Source organism: Petaurus breviceps, unplaced genomic scaffold, assembly GCF_028583685.1.
Source record: "Petaurus breviceps papuanus isolate PSGF00001 unplaced genomic scaffold, PetGlider_PUasm1.0 189, whole genome shotgun sequence".
Taxonomy (NCBI): Eukaryota; Metazoa; Chordata; class Mammalia; order Diprotodontia; family Petauridae; genus Petaurus; species Petaurus breviceps.
In genome coordinates this window covers 2,133,506-2,155,453 of record NW_027185809.1, presented here as the reverse complement: position 1 = coordinate 2,155,453, position 21,948 = coordinate 2,133,506, and the positions used below count along the sequence as shown (strand labels likewise).

General features: G+C 38.9%; 2 protein-coding genes across 4 annotated transcripts in view; one reads left to right on the top strand and one right to left on the bottom strand.

The window, feature by feature from the left end:
- The first annotated feature begins 1,619 nt into the window (after positions 1-1,619).
- Positions 1,620-13,243, top strand: TOMM20L (translocase of outer mitochondrial membrane 20 like). The gene is made up of 5 exons (XM_069091798.1): positions 1,620-1,817; positions 2,172-2,215; positions 5,117-5,198; positions 12,075-12,217; positions 13,190-13,243. The coding sequence occupies exons 1-5, from the start codon at positions 1,682-1,684 to the stop codon at positions 13,241-13,243; spliced, it is 459 nt and encodes a 152-aa protein (XP_068947899.1). The 5' UTR covers positions 1,620-1,681.
- The window catches only part of TIMM9 (translocase of inner mitochondrial membrane 9), a 30,187-nt gene continuing 19,886 nt past the window's right edge, over positions 11,648-21,948 (bottom strand). For all 3 annotated transcript variants that reach the window (XM_069091795.1, XM_069091796.1, XM_069091797.1), the window contains exons 2-4: positions 15,517-15,581; positions 14,722-14,817; positions 11,648-13,851 (exon numbers count right to left, since the gene is read on the bottom strand). In XM_069091795.1, coding sequence (XP_068947896.1) covers positions 13,717-13,851; positions 14,722-14,817; positions 15,517-15,555 — 270 coding nt within the window. In that variant the 5' untranslated portion in view covers positions 15,556-15,581 and the 3' untranslated portion in view covers positions 11,648-13,716. The remainder of the gene's footprint in view (positions 13,852-14,721; positions 14,818-15,516; positions 15,582-21,948) is intronic.

Below are 21,948 nucleotides of genomic sequence, written 5' to 3'. Positions count from 1 at the left end.
CTGTAACTTTTTTTTGTGATGGGTATGTTCATATGTATGGCATCAAGTTAGTAATCATTTATTAAACACCTACTATACCAGACACCTGTGTAATGCCAAGCAAAGGCAACTCCCAAGGTTCAGAATACCAGCATAGTAACTCTCCATTTTATTCAGTGACAAATTAAGGCAAAACATTCACAGAACAGAGAAGATCAAAATAAGGCATTCGCCAAGTGTGATTCAATAATTTCCAAGTACTACTGCACCCCTGGGAAGCACATTCATTTAGTCAATCACTAAGTCCCTCTTCTCAAATGGAGATTAAGATTAGTTTCCAATCATAAACAAAGTATATTCATTTGGTCAATCACAGAGCCCAAAAAAGTCAAGTTTCCCACCCCTGCATCACAACTGAATTACAATTGTCGTCAGTTAATGTCACGTACCTTCTTAAAAGGGGCAGTGGAGAGCACAAAGACCATCTACCCCTGAGTTACAGCAAGGTTAAGATATCATCACAGCATTCAATACTTAAGGAGAGGTCTTTTCTTCATCTTGACTGGAGGAAAGTTCTCAGCAATCTCTGTTCCTGGGGAGACAAAGCTTAACAAAGCCACAAGACACATTGCCAGTGTCCTCATCAATTCACTCTCTGTCTGCAGAACAGTCTCAGGACCCCTGAAAATATCAGCAAGACCCTCTCCCAGGATTTCTGTAAACACGCAACAAGAAAATCCTTCTTCAGGGCTTCTGAACCAATAGCAAGGTTCTAGGGCCTCTGCAACAACAGCACTGGCCTTCACCAACAACATCAAAGCAGACAGACAAAATACTGGCATCACAGCCATGTCTCCTCAGTCCTTGGCAGCTCTCAAAAGTCCTGGGCAGCTCCAACTGGCCCTCAGCAGTCCTCCATGATGCTGCTCCCAAAAGTTCTTCTGTTTCTCTGCTTGAGCCTTCTCTCTGCTTGGGCCTCTCTAAATCCAGGGCACCAGCTCCTCCCAGTTCAGCCCTCTCTTTTTACTTCAACAAGTCCAGCCCACAAGTGGGATTCACAAACTCTGAGTCTCAACACTCAACCCGAAAACCAAGCCAATACAGGGGGATCTTTAGATTCCATTACTATTACAACCTGTCTGGGGATACAGCCAAAGGCAAATGGGTAAACAAAGATATATAAACTGCAGATAATTTCATAGGAAAGGCACTAGACTAAGGGGGATCGCGAATGGAATTCGGAAAGTAAAAAAAGGCAGTGGGATTTTGTTCACCATCTGTCCTTCTAGCAGAAGGTCAGATTTTAGCTAAGACTTAAAAGTTTCGGAAACCAAGAGACTGAGAGGAGGGAAAGAATTGTAGGGTGGCGGCCAGGAAAATACCCGGAGGTGGGAGATGGAGGGTATTCTTGGAAGAACAGGGAGGGGCCCAGTCATTGGATCGAAGAGTCTTGGAGAGAGTAAGGTGTAAACAGGCAGGGGCCAGGTCATCAAGGACTTAAAAGGCCAGTCTGGAGTCCGGCGGTTGGATCCTGGAGGTAATAGAGAGCCCTGAAAGTGATTGAATGGGCGTGCCCATTGTGTGCGGGTATGGGGGGTTGGGGGCGGGCCCTCAGGGCGGGGGGGGGGCGGGGTGTGGGGGTGAGAGGGAGGCTGCAGGCTGGCGGCGGGGTTCCCGGGTCCCGGAGCTCCCCGTGGCCTGGATGCCCTGTGTCCGGACCCTCCTCTGTCTCCTGGCCACCCTGGGCGCCTGTGGCGCGGTCGCCTTCCTTGGTTACTGCGTCTACTTCGACAAGAAGCGGAGGGGCGATCCCGAGTTCAAGCGTCGTTTGCGGGACAGTGAGTGCGAGCCTCGTCCCTCCCAATGGGGCGGGGATGGGGAGAGGTGGTCCCGGATCAGGGGCCTCGAAACCCTTTTTTTTGATTTCCAGGTTTCCCCTCCCAAGTCAAGGCCGGGTCTCTCTTTGTTCAATGTCCGTGTCCTATCCCCCCCCAAGAGAAAGAGGAAACGGAGGGTAGGGGGCAGAGAGAGGGAGGCCACCTTGGTCGTGGCGGTACTGTCCCGGCATCCTCGCGGAGTGCCAGAGGAATACAGCCCATGTGCAGATGGCACCCGAATTCCCCAGGAGTCCTCAGGAGAGGGGCAGCGCTGTGCAAGCAGCGGCCTGAGAAGTTCACTTATTGCATTCCCAGAAAGAAGAGCGGAGCAGAGAAAGGCTGAGGAACGGGGCGTGCAGGTGAAGTGCTTTAGATGCCCGGCCTACCCTTACAGTGCCTACTGACCGTCTCCACTGGCGACAAATATCCTGGTGTGGACCGTTGCTTGTCAGGGCGTTATTTTTAGAGAGCGAACACACTTTCACTGCTGTGGAAATTGGAGTTAGGGAGAAACTTATAGAGTAAGCACTGGGGGGAAAAATGTTTCTTTTAATTTGACCAATGGACGCCGCTGCTTATATGCCAAAGCACCAGCTACTGCGGTTCTTAATCATTGTGTGTGTGTCCTAGGTGCCTGGGGCAGACATGAACCCCCTTCTCAGAATAATGTTTTTAAGTGTATAAAATGCATGGGATTTCAAAGGAAACCATTTATATTGGAAGTTATCAAAATGTTGGGGAAAAAAGGCCACAGACTCCAGATTATGAACCCCTAATCCTCAGTTTAGGTGGACGATGCCACAGGAAAAACCGAAAAACCAAACCAAGAAAGTGCTGAAAGAATTCAAAAGAGAAAAAGCTTAGGTTGATTCCTATTAGAGGAAAAGTGGGCACTTCAGCTAGATCCTGCAGATTTTTGGTAAGTATAGGTAAAGGGAAAGAGCATTTCAGATGTAGGGTGTGGCAGGAGCAGAGATTCAGGGATAGAAAAAGGGGGCAGTGATAAGTAGAACAGCTTGGCTAGAGAGTGGTTGAGATCAGGGAGCAGGTGTGCTATATATAAATAAAACTGGAAGGAGCAGTAGAGTCCAGATTGTGGAGGTCTCTACTTGCAGGCCTGCAGAGTTTGGATGGGATTTGCAAGGCATGAGGGAACTGCTGAGAGAAACGGGAAAGTAAGGCGAAATTAAGTTTATGGTAAAGATGGCTTTGGTTTTAGACATTAAGTGTGAAGAAGTCATGACCTATAAATAACCAATAGCAGTTAAAATACAGAATCGTAGATTTAAAGGAAGGGACCTTAGGTCATCATTTTATAGATGAAGAAAATGAGGCTCATAGAGATAGTGACTTGCCCAAGGTTATATAGGTGATAAGTATAGAGGCAGAGGTGTAACCGGCTTCTGTGACTCTAAATTTCATATTTTTCCTCATTGCACCATCATTGTTCACACACACACACACACACACACACACATATATACACATATATATATATATATACATAATTTTCAAGTTTGTGAAGCCCTTTACACATATAATCTCACCGGACTACAGAAAGAAAAGAGAAGAGACATATCCCTGGTCAAGGCACAATATCCTAGAGGCAGGCAATGGAGACCAGAAGAGGTCAGAGGTAGGAGCAAAACTAAGACAATGGACTGTTCTATCATGAAATCTAAAGGATGAGAATACTCAGATAGAAAAAGGAACAGAAGCATGGAACGCTAGAGAAGTCAAGAAGGATGATGCCTGAGAAAAGGCCACTGAGTTTGGGAGTAAGAGGTTATTCATGAATACATGATCAGTAGAATAGAATCTAGATGGCGGGAGATTAAGGAAGATGAGGAAGCTAATTGCAAGATGATGACAAAAGAGTTGCAAAAAGTGTATCTTTCATGCCTCTCCTTCAGTACAAGCAACACACATTTAGAATATATAGAAGGGGTTTTAGGGCAGATCTCATAAAATAGGTGGAGTAGGGAACGGGGTTTGGGATGTCTTCATTCTTTTTACTTTTTGAGAGTCAAGGAAATCCAGATGAAATACAAGCAGGGGTGATAAGTGCTGGAATTACTACCAGGAGGGGGGAGAAAGGAAGTGATAGACATGAAAAGAGCCTAAAACATATTTCAACTACTTCAGAGTTGGTTTTAAGGCTAGCCATAGGAAGAGATGACTTTGTGTGGCATGTCGTTAAGTAAAATTGAGATGTAAGGTAACCTTCCCTTCCCTTCCCCGATTATTCACTCCTTCCTTTCATCCGACTGACGAGGTCCAAACCACAGGAACCTATCCATTGTCCCATTCTTGGAGGGGTCGGTTTAAGATCGTAGAGCTCCAAGGAGACCTTGGAGACTATATTGGTCCTCTCATTTCACAGGAGAGGAAAATGAGGTCCAGATGAGGCCCATGCAAAGATTACTCAGAAAAGCAGGATTCAAATTTAGCTCCACTGATTTTAAGCCTAGTGCTCTTTTCACTCTAAAAGTCTTCATCTTTTAGCTACATTTTAATTTATTTTCCTGGGGGAAAACTCCAAGAAGTAAAGGACCATAGGCTCATAGCTTTAGAGCTGGAAGGACTTTACTGGGCATCTAACCCCTCCCACTCAGAAATGAAGCCATAAAACTGGAATGGCAGCTAATGAGGCTGATAGTTTTTGGACAATGGATTTCTTACTCTACCTACTTATTCATCAGACTAAATTTCGGCATGGCAACCTGATTTGTAGATTGAGGCCCACACAGGCTGCCTTGATGTCTTACTTCTAAAACCAAGCTAATCACTCTCCTAAGAGGCAAAGCCAGTAGCTAGTAGCATCTCTGACCTGTCAATCCCCACTTCAGACTGGTATAGCTATCTGAAGTAGAGCTACCATCATGCTTTCCCATTCTCATCCTATGTGCCCCAAGGGAATAAAGAAAGAAAGAGTTACCTACCTTTTCATTGTTTTAGTGCTATTCATTTTAATGCAATCTCAGCTGTACTCCAAACTAGTGAGTTGGGCAAAAGATAGTAAAACTAAAACTATCCTGTTTCTACTAAACTTTAATGTACCATACATTTTTATCATTTCCAACTGAATATTTGTTTGAAGAAGGTGATTTTAATATTACCACAAAATTATATTTGTGACCTTTTAGGTTTAGAAATTGATAAAAAATTGTTTTTTAAAAATTAAATATTTTTATCAGTCATTACCTGGATTTGATTTATTATCTTACAATAGCTTGTGACATATTTTGTAAAACTTTTAGGACCGAGAGTCTTTGAAGAATGAAAAATTGCAGGAGTTCTTTCTCCAAGAGGTGCAGATGGGAGAACTTTGGTTATTCAGAGGTAAGACTATGATCATTCTTTTGTAAGCAACTATTTTTGAAAGTAGGTATTCAATATTTTTTATTCAGTGGAAGGAATAAATACTACTAACATTTTACTATGTAATTTCAGTCTTGTGACTTTACTGAAATTAAATTAACATTATCCTTTAGTTCAACCAAATTCTGTAACAGTGATGTGCAAAAAGTTTATATGGCCAACTTGGAGTTCATAGGAGACGATTAATTATTGTAATGTAGTAATAGTAATATCTCACTTACCTAGATTGTTAAGGAATGAGGGTTGTCACAAGGATCTAACGAGAAAACTTACGCAAAAAGCTTTAGAAATCTTTAAAGTATATAAATATGATCATTTGTTGATTTTTAAAAAAGCATTTAGAACACTGACAGTTTTTGTATTGCGCTGTAATAGTGACTTCCTCAAAGCCTGTCTCTAGACTAAGAGGACCTAGATTACTTTTCAAAATTCTTGTCTCGTCCTCTTCCTTGTGTTTACAGTGTACCAGCTCACACTTCTTACCGTTGCCAGCATGTCTTATATCTGAGTTTCCTCATACCCTTCTATTTTGCTGCCTCTGTGTTGGATAAAAGAGTTCAGAGTCTGAATCTGAGATCAGAAAAGGTCTTTATTCTTTCTCATGAGAAAGGGCCCTCTGCCCCTGTCGCTCAAATGGTGTCTGCCAGGGAGAAAACAACAGGTATAAACTTCTAATGCAGAAACCCAACCCCCAAACTGGCCTTCACTCTCATTGAGTTGGAGTTGGAGGCTGGCCCACAACCTAAGCTCAGGAATCTATCTCTGAGACAAAGGGCACAGAAACATGTGGGTGTTCAATGCGAGGCCAGAAAGGCAGTTTTATCCTTATTTGGCATATCTTGTGCTGAGGTGGCACTGGGGAGGGTCTCCATTGCTCTAAGTCCCAGATTCCTGTAAGGTCAGGTGACTTCTAAACTTAGGCCTAGTGTGTCAAAGGTCAGATTTGAACTCAGGAAGATGAATCTTCCTTACTCAAGGCCCAATACTATCTCCTGTGCCACCTAGCTGCCATATTTTTCTGGTAGGAACATAGATTTAGAACTCAAAGGGCACTGAAGGCCAATTAGTTGCACCCTCCTCATTTTATAGATTACAACCTGGAGAGATTACATTGCCTCATTCATTAAGCTAATAAGCAGCAGAGCTGGGATCCGAAGTCCTATCTTCTGTCACTACAGCTAGCAGTGTTTCAGTTTTACCAAGTTAATAGATTTTATGTTGAGTAACTTTAAAAATTGAGTAACAATGCCTGTTAGAAGACAGAGAGATTGACCATGAACTGACATCGTTTGGTATACTGGATGTACGCGTAACTAAAAAAAAATTTCAAACAATGATTTTCCCATCTATTCTAAAATATGTTGGTTTGGGAGTCCTTAATTATGTGGGGGGAAAATACTGAATTGAGAATCAAAGAAAAAATACATAAAAATCACAGTGCGGCAATTGAGGTAAAAGTGGTGGACTTGGAACAGAACAAACACCCAGGTCTGAACCTTGCCTGTAATCATTACTGCTTGTGTGATCATGGGCAATCCCTTAAATTCTCAAAGTTTCCTTATTGGCAAAATGGTGCTAACAATGCCTGTAATGCCCAAACCGCACTGTTATTTTGAAATAAAAGTAAGTTTTCAGTTTCATATTTCACTTCTGTTTGCTTTATAGTTTAACAAGTGTCAATATTTAAAATAATATTGGTCACACTAAGAGGTGGTTGAGTCACAGACCGTAGAAAACATCTTTATAATTTCGGGGGTAGTTATCTTAAATATAACTGCATATTTCTTGGTTTCTAAAGTTTTAAAAACATCAGGCTAAGAAATCCTTCCCCAGGGCCCTTCTGACAATAGGGTCATTTAGCAAAGTGATCTGTAAACTATAAAGTGGTTCTTAAATGGGGGTTGTCATAATTTACTTAAGATGTAGATGAGGGTTGGAAGTAGCTGAAATGGACCTAACTTTAACTGCTACTTTGATATTTCTTCCAGTTTTGTGGAACTTTTATAATATCCTTCCTCTTTACTCACTTGAAAATTTCCTTTCTCTGTCATCTATAACTAAAATTCTGCAGAAGAAATTCAAAAAGGCAAGTAAAACAAAATTCCTAAGATTATGAAAAATATCTAGGTTTGTAGTCCTTTCGATGCTGACTGACTGAATAGTACCACCAGTTTGACCTACTGAAATGAACTGAAACAAAATAAACGCTTTGACTGAATTCTCTTCAACTGAATTGACCAAATTGAACAGCAGCTTTTGGCGGCAATGTTTATCTTTTATCTCTTTTTGAAACACCACATATATTTGGGCATAATAAATTAGGACACAATGTTATTTGGATCCTGATTTTAAAGAGAAAATTGTTACAATTTCACCTAAAAAAAGATCTAAAAAGCTTTAAAATAGAACAATTACCAAAAATCTCTCAGTTCAGAAATCATAAAATAAGGCAGACCCTAAAAATGTGAATTTACAGAATTAGGAAGAAAAAACCGTTCTAGTAATTTTTGCTGTTGTTTCAAAGGAAGCTAGTTGATTTTTCTTTTAAAAACAAAAATCTTGGGTATTTTTCATTTATTCATTTCATACTGTTTCTTTCTTTAGAGTGTTGTTTTTTGTAAAAGTAAAACCAAGAACATATTATTCCTGCATACAAGTCCAAGGAAATGTCATGTATATATATATAAAATTATAATTTGCTTTTTGGAGGGCAGTTGGGGTTAAGTGACTTGCCCAACATCACATGGCTAGTTTTTTTGTTAAGTGTCTGAGGCCAGATTTGAGCTCAGGTCCTCCTGACTCCAGGGCCGGTGCTCTATTCACTGCGCCACCTAGCCACCCTAAATGTCTTATATTTTGAGACTTTACATAGTTTGTATGGAGTAGGGGGTCAGTAAAACCTATATACTGATTAACTATGCTTTATAATGTGTGCTGAGAAAAGGGGTATAATGGTAGAGTGTGAAATAGCTGAGCCAGGAATTTAGATAAGCTGGGTCTATTACTTGCTTCCTTGGACAAGTTAATTTATCTTCTGTACCTTTAAGTTGCTCTCTAGCTCCTTTGTTCTGATTACTCTACATTATTTGAATGCTTATTTTTTCCATTCTAGTTATGTTTAGTTACAAATGATAATCATTCAATCAATCAATCAACAACATTTATTAATTGCTGGTAGTTCCTCAGGCACTGTGCTAGGTGCTGGGAATATAAAGACAAAAATGCCAACAGTTCCTGCCCTCAAGGAGCTTACATTCAATAAGGAGAGATGACATACACATTAAAGTACATACAAAATAAATACAAGGCAATATTTTTGGAGGCATAGCTGGGGTGAACAGGACCTTAAGTTCTTCTCACATAAATGGTGGTGGTTAAGTGTGTTTCAAAGAAAGCTAGGGATTCTTCAAGGCAGAGTTGAGGAACAGAGGGAACAGGAGGTGCAAGGGTACAGAAAGAGGAGATGAGCATCACTGTAATACCAAAAAAGGCCAGTGTGGTTGGATTGAAGAGTATTGTGAAGGGGAGGAATGTATAAGGCTGGAAACGTAGATCGAAGCCAAGTAGTAAAGGACTCTAAATGCCAAACAGATGAAGCACTGGGGGTCTGGCATTCACTGAGTAAGAGAGTAACACAGTTAGACTTGTGATTTAGGGCTATCTCTTTGGCAGCTGTGTGTGGAAGGTGAATTGGAGAAGGGAGATTTGAGGTTGGGAAATCAACTAGGAGACTACTGCAATAGTCTAGGTAAGAGGTAACGTGGCTCTTGACTGGGGGCCATATGAGTAGACAGATGTTGAGACAGAATTGACAAGTGTTGGCAACTGACTGGATACAAAGGGTAAGAGAGTGAAAAAGGCAAGGGTGACTGTGAGGTAGAGAACCTGAATGAACTGGAAGGATGGTAATTATGCCTTCCACAGAAATGGGCAAGTCTGGAAATGTAGATGGGTTGGGCACGACAAGTTATATTTTGGACATCCTGGTTGTATGGAGCTCAGGAGACAACAGGAGTGAATTTATAGATTTGGGAGTCATCTGCATAGAAATGATCATTAAACCCAAGGGAGCTGATGAGGACACCAAGAATGGCCATGACAGCTGAGGGCAGGATATGGATGGTGATCCAAGAAATGAGACCCATCAGACAGGACAAACCCAGAGGAGGTAGTCAACGCTGTCAAGGGCTGCTGAGAGTGTGGGGACTTAGAAAAGTTGATCAGATCTTGAAATTAGGAAATCATCGGTAACTTTGGACAGAGTTATCAGCAACAGCGCAGCAATTCAACAACAGGGCTTCTTTCATTTTGTCTTTGTATCTCCAGTGTCCAGCATGGTGCTTGTCACATAGGAGGTACATAATCAATGTTTGATAATTGAATTTAGTGATGGCAGAAGTCAGATTGCAAGGGACTGAGAAGTCAAGGAGAAAAGAAATAAAGCATCGAGTATAGACATTTTTTCCCCTAGGATTTATATTATGAAGAGGTGAGGTAGTTAGAAGGGGACTGTAGGGTCCAATGAGGATGGGATTTTAAGGACGGGAGCAGCAGGGAAGGAGCCAGTGAGTTAGAGATTAAATCAATCAAATATTATGTGCTAGGTACTGGGCATACAAAGATGAAAACAAAATAATTCTTGCCCTCAATTTATGTTCTTTCAGGGGAGACATGTACACATGCAAAATACCGATAATACTGGGGTGTGGGGGGATACTGGCAGGGGTGTGTATATGTATATGTTTGTACCGGGAGAGGCTTAATGTAGAAGAAAATGCTTGAGCTGAGTTTTGAATGAAGGGATTCTAAAAGGGAGAGGTAAAGAAGAAATACATTCCAGGCATGAGGTGGGTAGGCAGTACACAGCCATGGAGATGAAAGCAAGGTCAGTTAGGCTGACTGAAGAGTGCAGGAACAAGTAATGTGTAGTAAGTTTAGAAAGGTAAGGTAAGGCCAGATTCTGAAGATCTTTACATGCCAAACAAAAGAGTTTAAAGGCAATAATAGGGGCCCATTGCAGTTTACTGAGTAGAGGGCTGACAAGCCAGCCCTCTCCTTTAGGAAAATCACTTTAGTAGCTGTGTAGAAGATGGAATGAGGAAAGACTTGAAGCAGAAAGACCCCTTTTGAAAGCTGTTGTGGTTGGCAATTCAAGAGACAATGAAAGCTTGAACTAGGTGGATGGCTATGTGATTATAGAGAGAAGGAGTCATATCTAAGAGTTATTATGGAGGTAGAAATGACAAAATTTAGTGGGGTGAGGGAGAAGGGAAGGCGTTGAGAGTGCAAGAGATTTTGGCCTTTCTGAGGACTATCTTCACCAGAGACTGCCTAGAGTAAAAGAACTGAGAATGCAGGATGCTGAGAGGTCTTGAGATGCAGAGTAAGGGAGAAGAGGGAATTAAAGACTGACAGCCTCTATTTTTTTAGGAGGTAGAGCAGGAGTCTTGAGAAGAGATGAAAAACTTTGCAGCACCCACTATGGCTAGACAATCAGTTAAGGAGTAAAAGGACTGCCATGCTACACTGAAGGCCCAATTGAAATGAAAACATTTCCAGGGGATGTAGCCAGCAGTGCGTGACTTCACCAATTCATTAGTATGTGAGTAGGAGCAGGTGTCAATATTGGGGAGAGAGGAAAATTAATTTCATGAGTAGGGGGTGAAGACCTCAGAGGATATCAAGAGACTCGTGAAAGGCAAAAAATAGGTTTAGGAGAGAATAGGGAGAGGTTCAACCAAGAGGTTATGGTTATTTAAGAATTCTTTATAGGGTGAGATCAAGAAAGTGATTAAGGTGGACTGAAGGAGTAGGTACGTGATGGAAGATGAGGAGGCCGAGGACCTGGGAGGACAGGATGTTTTAGGGATCAACAGCATGCATATTAATCTCATTCTTTAATGATTCATTTTTTAGTTCTAGCTATATTTAACTACAAGTGATCATTTTAAAAATCCTGTGCTAAAAAGGGGCATTGTGGCATAGAGTCAGGGGACCTGGGTTAAAACACTGGCTCTGATCCATATGGTTATTACTTGTGAGCAACATACTCACAAGGTACTTGCAACTAACTGTGCAAGATGGTTTCCACATGTGCACAATGGAAGGATTGGACTGTATGAGGCAGTGGCAGGAAATCCACGATACGATTTCCTCTAAGATGATATGCCTCACTTAGAGAGAAAATCGGGGGTTTTTTTCCTTCAATTTTTTTGTACTTAAGGAACAAAGTAACATAGAATGCTAGTTTGATGGTATTCGATAATGGAATCCATCACACGTTTCTTATAAGCAATAGGCCAGTTGTGTTTCATCTAACACATCAAGCATATGGACAGCGCTAAAAGAAACTTTATATTATCCCATATCCTATGCATATTCCAAAAGTCTTAAATGAAAACTGGCAGAACTGTAAGAGAGATGACCAAATCCTTACATTTTTATTAAAAGAAACTCGAATACAACACTGCAGAGCTCAGTTTCCAAAGTCAAAGGCTGTGAACACTCCCAAACAACCTTGCCTGTTCCGGCCCAAGCTGCACCGGCCTTTCTTTACCACGTTGAGATTCTAAGCGCAAGTAGGCTTTGTTGTTCAAATTCTCATCTAATACTTTTCCTATTTGATGCTATGTGTGATGGGAGTCTTGACTAACTCTACTTCATTTGAAAGTCAGGGTTCCCATCTTTAACGATGGATTTTGTTAAGCTGTACTCTAAAGTGTTTAGAGTGCTGGCATTTTGCAGTAAAAGGACTAGTCTAAAAAAAAAAAAAAGCAAAAAATCAAACAACAAGTTTGAAACTTTCATTCAAAACCAGCATGCCTTCCTTTGTTCCAGGTGAACACAAAATGGGAGTTGAACATCTCAGCAATGCCATTTTAGTATGTGGGCAGCCACAGAAACTTCTGCAGGTTTTCAAACAAACGCTGCCCCCTATGGTATTTGATATGCTAATTCGCAAACTACCCCTGGTGTGTCAGGTAAGTGTAGATTTCATTCTTTTGGTGAAATCAAGGTGTAAAATAGAAATTTTATATTCATGTTTCTGTGTACATTCATGTCCAAGAGCTCTGAAGTTCATGTTTTCTAAAATTACTCTAGCATCCTAGAGTAATTAATCAATTATTTTGTTGAGATGAAGTATAAGTTTGTCAGACTTTTAAGATATCCTTTGTCAAATTCAGATTTTTGTTTTGCACTCCAGGATTTTATTAATGGCTATGTCTGCTAAGGCTGGATAATGAAGTGACATGGTTTAGCTTCTAAAGGAGGCTTTTAAAAAAAGCATATGTAAATCTATCACGGAGATTTCCCTTTCCCCCCTAAGGAACATCACATATCATTTTCCTTCCATCAATGATATAAATACAAAGCACTACTGTTAAGTTCAGACAGAAAGACTTTAAAGTTTTCTAACTACAAGTTCATATTTGTATCAAATGAAATTTATTCCAATAAAATAATTGTTAGCTATAGTTGTCTTTTATTTGCCACCAGATTAAAAATGTTTACAAAAATCTGTCCTCTTTTATACATGTGAGTCAACTATGACTTCATAGATGCCTGTTTCATTTTTGCATTTATTTAGCTAATAGACTATTTTAGATTTAGTTTACTTTATTTCATTTGGGCATATTTAGAGAGAAAATCTGGATAACCCACAATTTAAGTGGTGATAAATGAACTGTATATTGATGGTCTGACCTAATCAGGCAGGTTTCATTCTCATATTTTGTGTAAAGACCACGGGCTCCACTTTAGAGCATGGCTGTCAGTTGATATACTTATTAGTGGTAGTCACAGATGGCATTTTTCCTAGAGGCATAGTCTAATGCCTACCCTGGCAGAGGAAGGCAGGATGGGGGAGGGAGAGAGGGAAAGGAGAATGAAGGAGAGGAAAGGAAAAACTATGCATTGAAATAATCAGAAAATAACTCTTGTGTATTTACCAGCAATTTGAGGCAGAATTGAATGAACAGGAATGCCTTGAGGATGATCCTGAGTGAAAATATTTCAGCTATATATCCAGATAAGACTCCAATCTGGATACTGTGGTAATTCTTAGTATAAACAGCTGTTTGTTGATAAAAATATGAACTTAAATGTTGCCACTTACTTTACTTTTGGTAATAAAAATAAATTTTATGTTATACATGATTGAACACATACTTTGCTTTAAAATTAACAGTCACAATCGAAGAAATAATGGTTTATTTTGATTAGTGGCCAAGTTGTTGAATTTTAAGGCCCCAACAAAGGTTGCATCTTAATATTTTCATTGCACAATAAGACAAGATCTTGTACTCTGCTTATTCCTGGTAAGAAGCTCATTTGTTTCTCCAATGGTTTTCACTTGCCAAATGCTCAGTCATTGACATGGTGAAAATATCCACAACAGTTTAAGACCAAAAGAACTCCCACTTCCAATGCAACAACTGTTGGCACTGCTTTATGGAAAGGTCTATCCGTAAACACTTTTCTATCGTGGTTGTCCAAGGAGTCCTGCTTTGGCAGCCAGAGCTTCATTCTGTTGAATATGATACTCTTGAAATCTCAAGGATATTCTTTGTGTCATTTTTAAATATTTTTGTAGGCAGTGTTCTGAGCAGGTAGACTAGAAAAAAGGGACGAAGGCATTAAGAGAGATGACAGTAAGTTTTATTTTAAAATTGATGTATTCCCAAAACACAGCTGATTGTACTAATTTGCCTTAACATTGTATTGGAAGCAAATGACATTAAATTAGCAAATGGATAGCAAATGGGGTGCAAGTCCTTTTATTGGTAGATCCATTTCCCTAATTCCTTATTCAGGATTTTTTGAAAAGACAGGAACAGCTGCAAAAATAAATTTTCCTTTTCGGGAAAAAAACTAATTCTAACAACTCAAATATAATTCATTTAAGGCTGTGACAAGGAGAATCATCATACTGGATGATTACTAAACCACTCCCCTAAAACTATGACACTTAACTTTCCTGAAAAATTGAGAAGATATGAATGCTAAGCAACAGCCAGTGGCTTTTAACACTCTATTGTGCCCAAGTGAAATCTTAAATTGGAAAATTAAAAGGAAAAAAATGTGATGGGGTCCATATTCTAACTATGTCATCACTAAGTTTAAACTGGGTTATATCCAAAACCAGCATGAGCACTCTGGATCTACTGGAGGGGCTACGTCAAATTTCTTTGCTGTAGTCACCTTCGCTGGGGACCGTTAACATAGACTCCCAAGAAGCGACAGGACAGACGTCTTTTCTGACAAGTCTGTCCCACTAACATGTGAATGCCTTGTTAAATTTGCAGTAGTATCAAATTAGATGTAAAGACTCCCCCCAATTCTCAGAGCAATGGCATACAAAAGGCCACGATTCAAAACTCAGCCCTACAAATTACAGAAACATCAAAAGAATACACTAAGGGACATTTCTATTTTGTTTCTTTATAGGAAATTAGGGCAAATGTCGGTGGAAAAAGTTACATACCTCTTCTGGTTTGACCTCTCTTGTTGTGAAGTCTTTAACACAATCCAGAAAACAGGTTTCTGTGAGTTTATTGTAAGTTCCAAGGAATTCTTTAAACTGTGAACAAATTCAAAGTCAATTAAATTATTATTTTTTTCTGCTGTCCTAACTTTGAGATTAACCAGGAAATAGAAGTTATTTTTCAACCAAACCTACCTAGAAACTAGAGTGAATGTGTGCATATGTGTAGTAATCAGGCAAAGAATCACATAAAGTGGAAAATAAATTTAAAAATTCCATCAATTCTGCAAAATGGCCAAATAAGAACAAAAGTGAAAAATGAGAATTTTCTATTCAAATAATTTTCCACTAAATTTTTCAAACCTTTCCACTAAATGAACAGAAATAGGGTTATAATTTTAATCTGCAATTTACAGTTCAAATTTAGATGTTTTAGTTCTACTTTTTTTTCTTTTCTTTTTGGAAAGGGGAAGGCAGGGCAATTGGAGTTAAGTAACTTGCCCAAAAGTCACACAGCTAGTTTTGTGCTAAGTGTCTGAGACTGAATTTGAACTGAGGTCCTCCTGACTCCAGGGCCAGTGCTCTATTCACTGTGCCACGTAGCTGCCCCTCGGTTCTACTTTTTCCTGATTGTTTGCTAAAAAGGAAAAAAAGCATTTTCCTCACATTCTTGTTACTTAATTATCCGCCTTTAGAAATGAAATTTGGAAGTGGTTGAGGAAACTTTTGGCTATGTTTGCATCTTGTGGTGCAGTTTTAATCTTTCAAAACCAGTTTTCTTTAGGCGAATCTTACCTGTTTAATCTGATCAGTTTCTGATATTTGTGCAGCCATATTCTTTTGATATGTGGATCAGTCACCTATGTTAAAAATACAAAAAAAAATTAAACTAAAAATAAATGCATTTATGAAATGGAACTGAAAACAGCTATAAATGAAAAACAATGGTTCACATATTTGAAAAAAAACCTCATTGTGTCCATATGTTCTCATGTTAATTTTTTGTTAGATATAAGCCATTAAAGCTAGTAGTTGTGCTGCATAACTTTCCTAACTTACCAGCTGAAGTTGTTCATTCTAGTCACTTTACTGCATTAATTTATGGAATCACTCTCTCATAATAAAATATTAAATGTATTGTTTATTCTTTGGTAACTTAAAGTTATCTCAACTGTAATTAATGAAATCAATGTTACTACCCCATTAGTAGCCACTGGAACTAGATAGGTTTGTCTCTTGGAAGAATTGTTTAAACCCTAGGAAAGCTCAAAGGCATCATTAAAACAAAAACGAAAAACTATTATAATTCAATATTCATAATTCTGCTAAGAACTCTCAACTTGAAAATCCAAGGGTTCCCTGGAAATCTTATCTTCCAATAATAAAAGATAACTGCAGAATCTAATCTATGCAGAGAAAACCATATTCAATTAAACGCTTTTAATTTGTAGAGAGACAAAAGGAGAAAACAGCAGGGTTAAAATACCTCTTTAGATTATATTTGGATTTTCTCTTAACCACAAAGTTATGCCTGCTCTGAGTTGATAACATTTCACAGGATCATAAAGCTAGATAGAACTGAAAGGGATCTCAAGAGGTCATCTAGTTCAAATATTTCATTTTACAAATGAGGAAACTGAGACCCAGGGAAATAAAGTGGCCATAAAAGTACACGGTTAGGTGTCAGAGGCAGGATTTGAACCCAGTTCCTGTGACTGGAGAATCAGTGCTCTTTCTGCTGTACTATGTACCCTTCTGCAAATCATTATACTGTATTTATGAATAGTGGGGGTTCTGGAAACATTCATGAGGCTTAGACACTTCATGTGAAAATCTAACTAAATAATAATCCCATAACGTTAGCTTTTTAGGCAGTGTGGTGGTTCAGTAGATAACGGGCTGGGCCTGGAGCTAGAAGACCTGGGTTCAATTTGACCTTTGATATTTACTAGCTGTGGTACCCAGGGCAAGTCACTTAACCTCAGTTTCCTTATCTGTAAAATGAACTGGAGAAGGAAAAATGGCAAACCATTCTAGTATCTTTGCTGAGAAAACCCCACAGGAAGTACTGGTATGATATGGTTCGTGGGGATCCAGTCAGACACAACTTAACAACAATGTTAGCTTGATATAAAATATTTTTAGCATTTTTTTTTAAGTGATGAAGGGTTACCAGAACACTAATCTGGATCCTGTGGAATAAATAGGAGGCGAATAATGTTAACTTTACCACTTCCCACAGAATCTATTCCTTCTCTTCCCATCCTCGTTTAACCAACTTTCTTTTCCTCTCTCCTTTATTCATCTCTTCTTGCGCTCTGTGGACTCATGACTCCTTATATAAGGCCAAAAGGCACTATCCTTCACAGAATCCAAGAATTTTACAGTTTGAAGGCACTTTAGAGGATCGCCTGCTTTGTGGAGGTTTGAGACAATTGGTTTTTAATCTCTGCAGTCAAAAAAGAAGTCACCATAACATCAGTGGTCATACAGCCTATGCTGAAATACCAGTTCTTTTTTGACCTTCAGTATTTGGCCCCCTCTCTCTACTATAACACAATCACCCAACAATTTCAGGCTCTCATTACCTCACATTATTGTCCTTGTTTATTGTTTCACCCCCTGCCAATCAATCCATCTTCCATAATGCTGCCAAATTGCTTCCCCCACCCCCGACTTTTTACAGTGGGAATTTATTTTTTGGGGGTGGGGTGGAGATTGTGTTTTGAATTCAACACATCAAAAGACATTTCCAACAGAACATAAAAAGAGGATTTTATACGAAATGGTAAATCTCTAATTCACATTGTTTGCTTTAAAAAAAGTATATAATTCTACTAGTTACTTTCAAAATTGTCCTGCTTTTTCTGTACTTAAAATGTCACAAATAACCTTTTGGAAGGCATTACTATAGCTAACTCCCCTTTCTCCTAACGTCCCACCCCAACTAAAAAGAGAAAAAAGCCATCTTGGGGTGGAGGTAGGAGATGAGGAGAAAATTAATAAATAAAAATCTTGTGGAAATGAATGTTAAAAACAAAAAAAATAAGTAAATTAAAAAAAAAAAGAATCCATGTAGTGGCCATGTCTGAAAATGTATGACTGTTCCTTGTGTCCATCACCTTTAAGGACATGTGAGCACGCTTTGTTACGTGTCTGGAGGCATAGCTGTTATTCACTGCATTGATCTGAGTTGTCTTTCTTTTACAATGTCGCTATCCTTATATAAATGATTTATTTGGTTTTGTTTCTCCTCCACTCTGCTTCAATTTGTACTTCCTAGAATTCTCGGAAATCAAATTTTTAAAAAAATTAAGTTATTTATTTTTAGTTTCCAACAATCTATACTAAAGTAGGAAATGTTCTCCCCTTCCCTTCCCCCTCCCACCCCAAGACGACTTGCAATCTGCTACATGGTCCACATATACATTCCTATTAAACACATTTTCACATTAGTCATGTTGTATAGAAGAATTATAATGAAGGAGAAAAAAAAACACAAAAAACAAAACAAAAAAGAAAATAGTCTGCTTCACTCTGCTTTCTGACTCCATAGTTCTTTCTCTGGATATGACTTGCGTTTTCTATCCTGTATTCTTTAGAACTCTTTTAGGTCCTTGCATTGCTGAGGAGGGCTATCAAAATCAGCCATCATAGACTGTGGCTGCTACTGTGTACAATGTTCTCTTGGCTCTGCTCCCCTCACTCAGCATCTAAAATCTCTTTAATTATTTCTCGTAGCAAGCAACATTCCTTTAGTTATATTTAGTTATATAAACCAAATTTATCTCTCTCATTCTCCAACTGTCAAAAGAAGCAATGTATGGCTTCCCCTTAGACTTTTATTTATTTTCCCCTCCAGAATCAGGAAGTTTGTTTTGCTTGGATTATTCCCTTCCCAATATTATTACTCCTCCCCCATTGCATTCGATGTATTTCTACACTTAAACCGTGGGGTGTATTCAAATCCTCTTTTTTCCATTTCAGACAATAATGAAATTCACCGGATGCTTTCTCACCCCAAACCCCTTTCCTCCACGTCTGGGTACTTCTTATATACCCCAATTAAAGTTCTATGCCCTTCTTCTTTCATCCTTTCTCTTTTGCTTCTTCAAATCTTCACAACAGAACCAATCCATCCAGAGCATCTATTTTTCATTTAACATTCTAAATACCCTTTTGAAGCCATTAAGCTGCTGAAGGGTCACTTGTTTCTTTTCTCTTTATTAGAATGTTATCACTTCATCATCTGAGAATGTTGGCACTGCACAATGCTCTCTCCATCACTCAAATAAATTTATCTCTGAGGTTACTCTGGGCTCTTGTGTTTAATCTCTGGTCTTTTCATCATGGCTATGTCATTCCTGGGATTTTCCTTTTGGAATTTTTTTAGGTGTTTAGTGGATTGTTTTTATCTTTAATTTGCACATTGGTTTTAATAATTCAGAATAATTTTCATTTCTATTAATTTAGTTTTACTACATACAGTCTAATGTTTCAGCCTGTCAAGATATTTTTTGATCCTGATGTTACCCAGTGTAGTGTGTTAGCTTTCACTCTCAGATTTATGCATAAACATGCCATCTATACCTTTATCCAAGTAATTGATAAAAATGTACCAGTGGAGTACTCCAGAAATCTTATTTCAAGCTACTATTGCTCTTTGGTTTATTTTTAAATTTTTATCCTTTTACTTTTTGGAGGGGGCAAGGTAGGGAAATTGGGTTTAAGTGACTTGCCCAAGGTCACACAGCTAGTTTTGTTTTAAGTGTCTGAGGCCACATTTGAACTCAGGTCTTCCTGACTCCAGGGCCAGTGCTCTATTTACTTTGCCACCTAGCTGCCCTGATTTAGTAAGATTTTGAGTTTCAAATTTTCTTCCATCTTTCTCCCTCTCCTCCCTAAGAAAACGAGCAATTTGATATAGGTTATATATGTGCAATCATGTAGAACATTTCCATATTAATAATTATTCTTTTTGAGTCTGATCATCCAACCAACTTAAATGCACAACATCCAACTGTATATTTAGTGTGTATCACTATCCTGTGTAGAAGGAATAGCATGATATACTTTCTTTTTTTTTTTAAAGCAATCAGGGTTAAGTAACTTGCTCAAGGTTACATGGCCAGTTATTTCTGGGTGTGGTGCTAAGTATCTGAGCCCAGATTCGATCCCCAGGTCATCCCGACACTGGGGCCGGTGCTCTTACTCGCTGTGCTACCTGGCCGCCCCAGCATGATATACTTTCAAGTGCTTTGCTAAAATCTAGGAACATTCCTATTATCTATCAGTTTATTATTAACCCTTTTGAAAAAGGAACTATGCTTAGTCTGGCATGATCTTGATTAAGTTATATTATTTATTTGTCAAGATTACTGATTCCTTTTCTTTTTAAACTTTATTTTTCAATTAACCAAAAGCTATCTTTTTCCTTCCCTCTAAATCTTTACCCTTGTCATCTGAAAAAAGAAAAAAACCCTGTTACAAACATGTATAATTCAAGCAAAATCAATTTCTGCATTGGCCATATTAAAAAATCAAATGTCTTAATTTGTACTCTGAGTTCATCACCTCTCTTTCAGGGGCTGGGAAGCATGTCATTATGAAATCATTTGGAATCATGGTTGGTCGTTATGTTGATGAGAATTTCTAAGCCTTTCAAAGTTGTCTTCACAACATGGTTATTATATAAATCATTCTCCTAGTTCCACACATTTCACTCGATTAGCTCATACAACTTTTCTAGCTTTCTTTGAAACTATTCCTTTAATAATTTCTTACAGCATAATATTCCATCCCATTCATACACCATAACTTCTTCAGCCATTCCCCAATTGCCTGCTCTCAATTTCCAGTTCTTTGCCACTGTAAAAAATGGCTGCTATAAGTAGTTTTTTGTACAGCCTCATAGTTTTGCTTAGAATAAATTACTCAATCTACCCTTCCCTTACTCCTATTTTCCCTCTTATTTCCTATTAAGTGAAATGTATTTTTATACCCAACTGTGTGGGTCTGCATCCTTTGATCAGTTTATATGACAGTGAGGCTCCCACCCCTCGTTTGTTTAGACTTCTACTTGTGCACCCTGATTATGTGAGAGAATTTTCTGCATCCTTTCTTCCCTCTCCTCTTGCCATTCTTCTTTTAAGATCACCAAACGTAACAGGACTAGTTTTAGGCCCTCTGACTAAGTAGACTCCTTTAATGATCCATGATGATGATAGAGGTCAGAGGGCACCACAGGTATGTGGTGTAATAGAATGGAAACAATTTATTTCTTGTTTAGTTCCTTGTGATGATTGTTCAGGTGTGCTTACCTTTTTATGTTTCTTTGATTCCTGTATTTGAACTTCAAAGTTTCTAGGGAGCTCTGATCTTTTCATCAAGAATGCTCAAAAATCTTCTATCCCCCCACCCCCTGGCGAGACTTAATTTCCCTATATCCTATGTCCTTTGCATTCTGGAATAAAGTATTTATACTTTCCAGTCCTTTATTGTGGTGGCCAGTAATTACACCTGCTAGCTCCTTCTGTACCTCTGTACTTCATGTGGGTCAGGTGACCTGGATTCATTAGGGGCAACTAGTTGCTTTCTTATTACATTCTTATTTATATTGGGTACAAAACTTGCTAGAGAAGCAGCTGGACCTAAAGTCACAAAAGACATGAGTTGAAAAGCAGCACTAAAAAGCTGTATGACCTTGGGTAAGTCACTTAACCTCTGCCTCAAGTTTCCTTATCTGCAAAATGAGGATAATGACAGCACCTACCTCCCAGGGTCATTTAGAAGATAAAATAATACTTGTGAATCTTAACACCCCCCCCCACCTCAACACCATTATTACTATTGTTAGCTATTTTTTTCTGTCCTTTCTAGTGCAAAGGCCATTCTCCTTGGTAGAGAAAAAAATAAGAACTAAGTGGCTTTCCCCTAGTCTCTATGATCAATTATTGCCTTGTCCTACCCTGGCCTATCTTTTCTTTAATCCCCCCCCCCCTTCCCCATATAGCTTAAAACCCTCTGCTCAATTTTTTAGTTATTCTTGGTTTTTCCCCTTTTTCTTCTTCTCTCATATAAATAACAGAAATCTGTACCCCTAACCCCCAAAGGGAAAAAAAAAAGAGATGGTGAGATAAACTACAGCCCATAAGACAACTGTAATATTGTAGACAGTTACTGCTCAAGGTTTCTGGTATTTACCCTTTATCAGCCTGAGCACTTCTG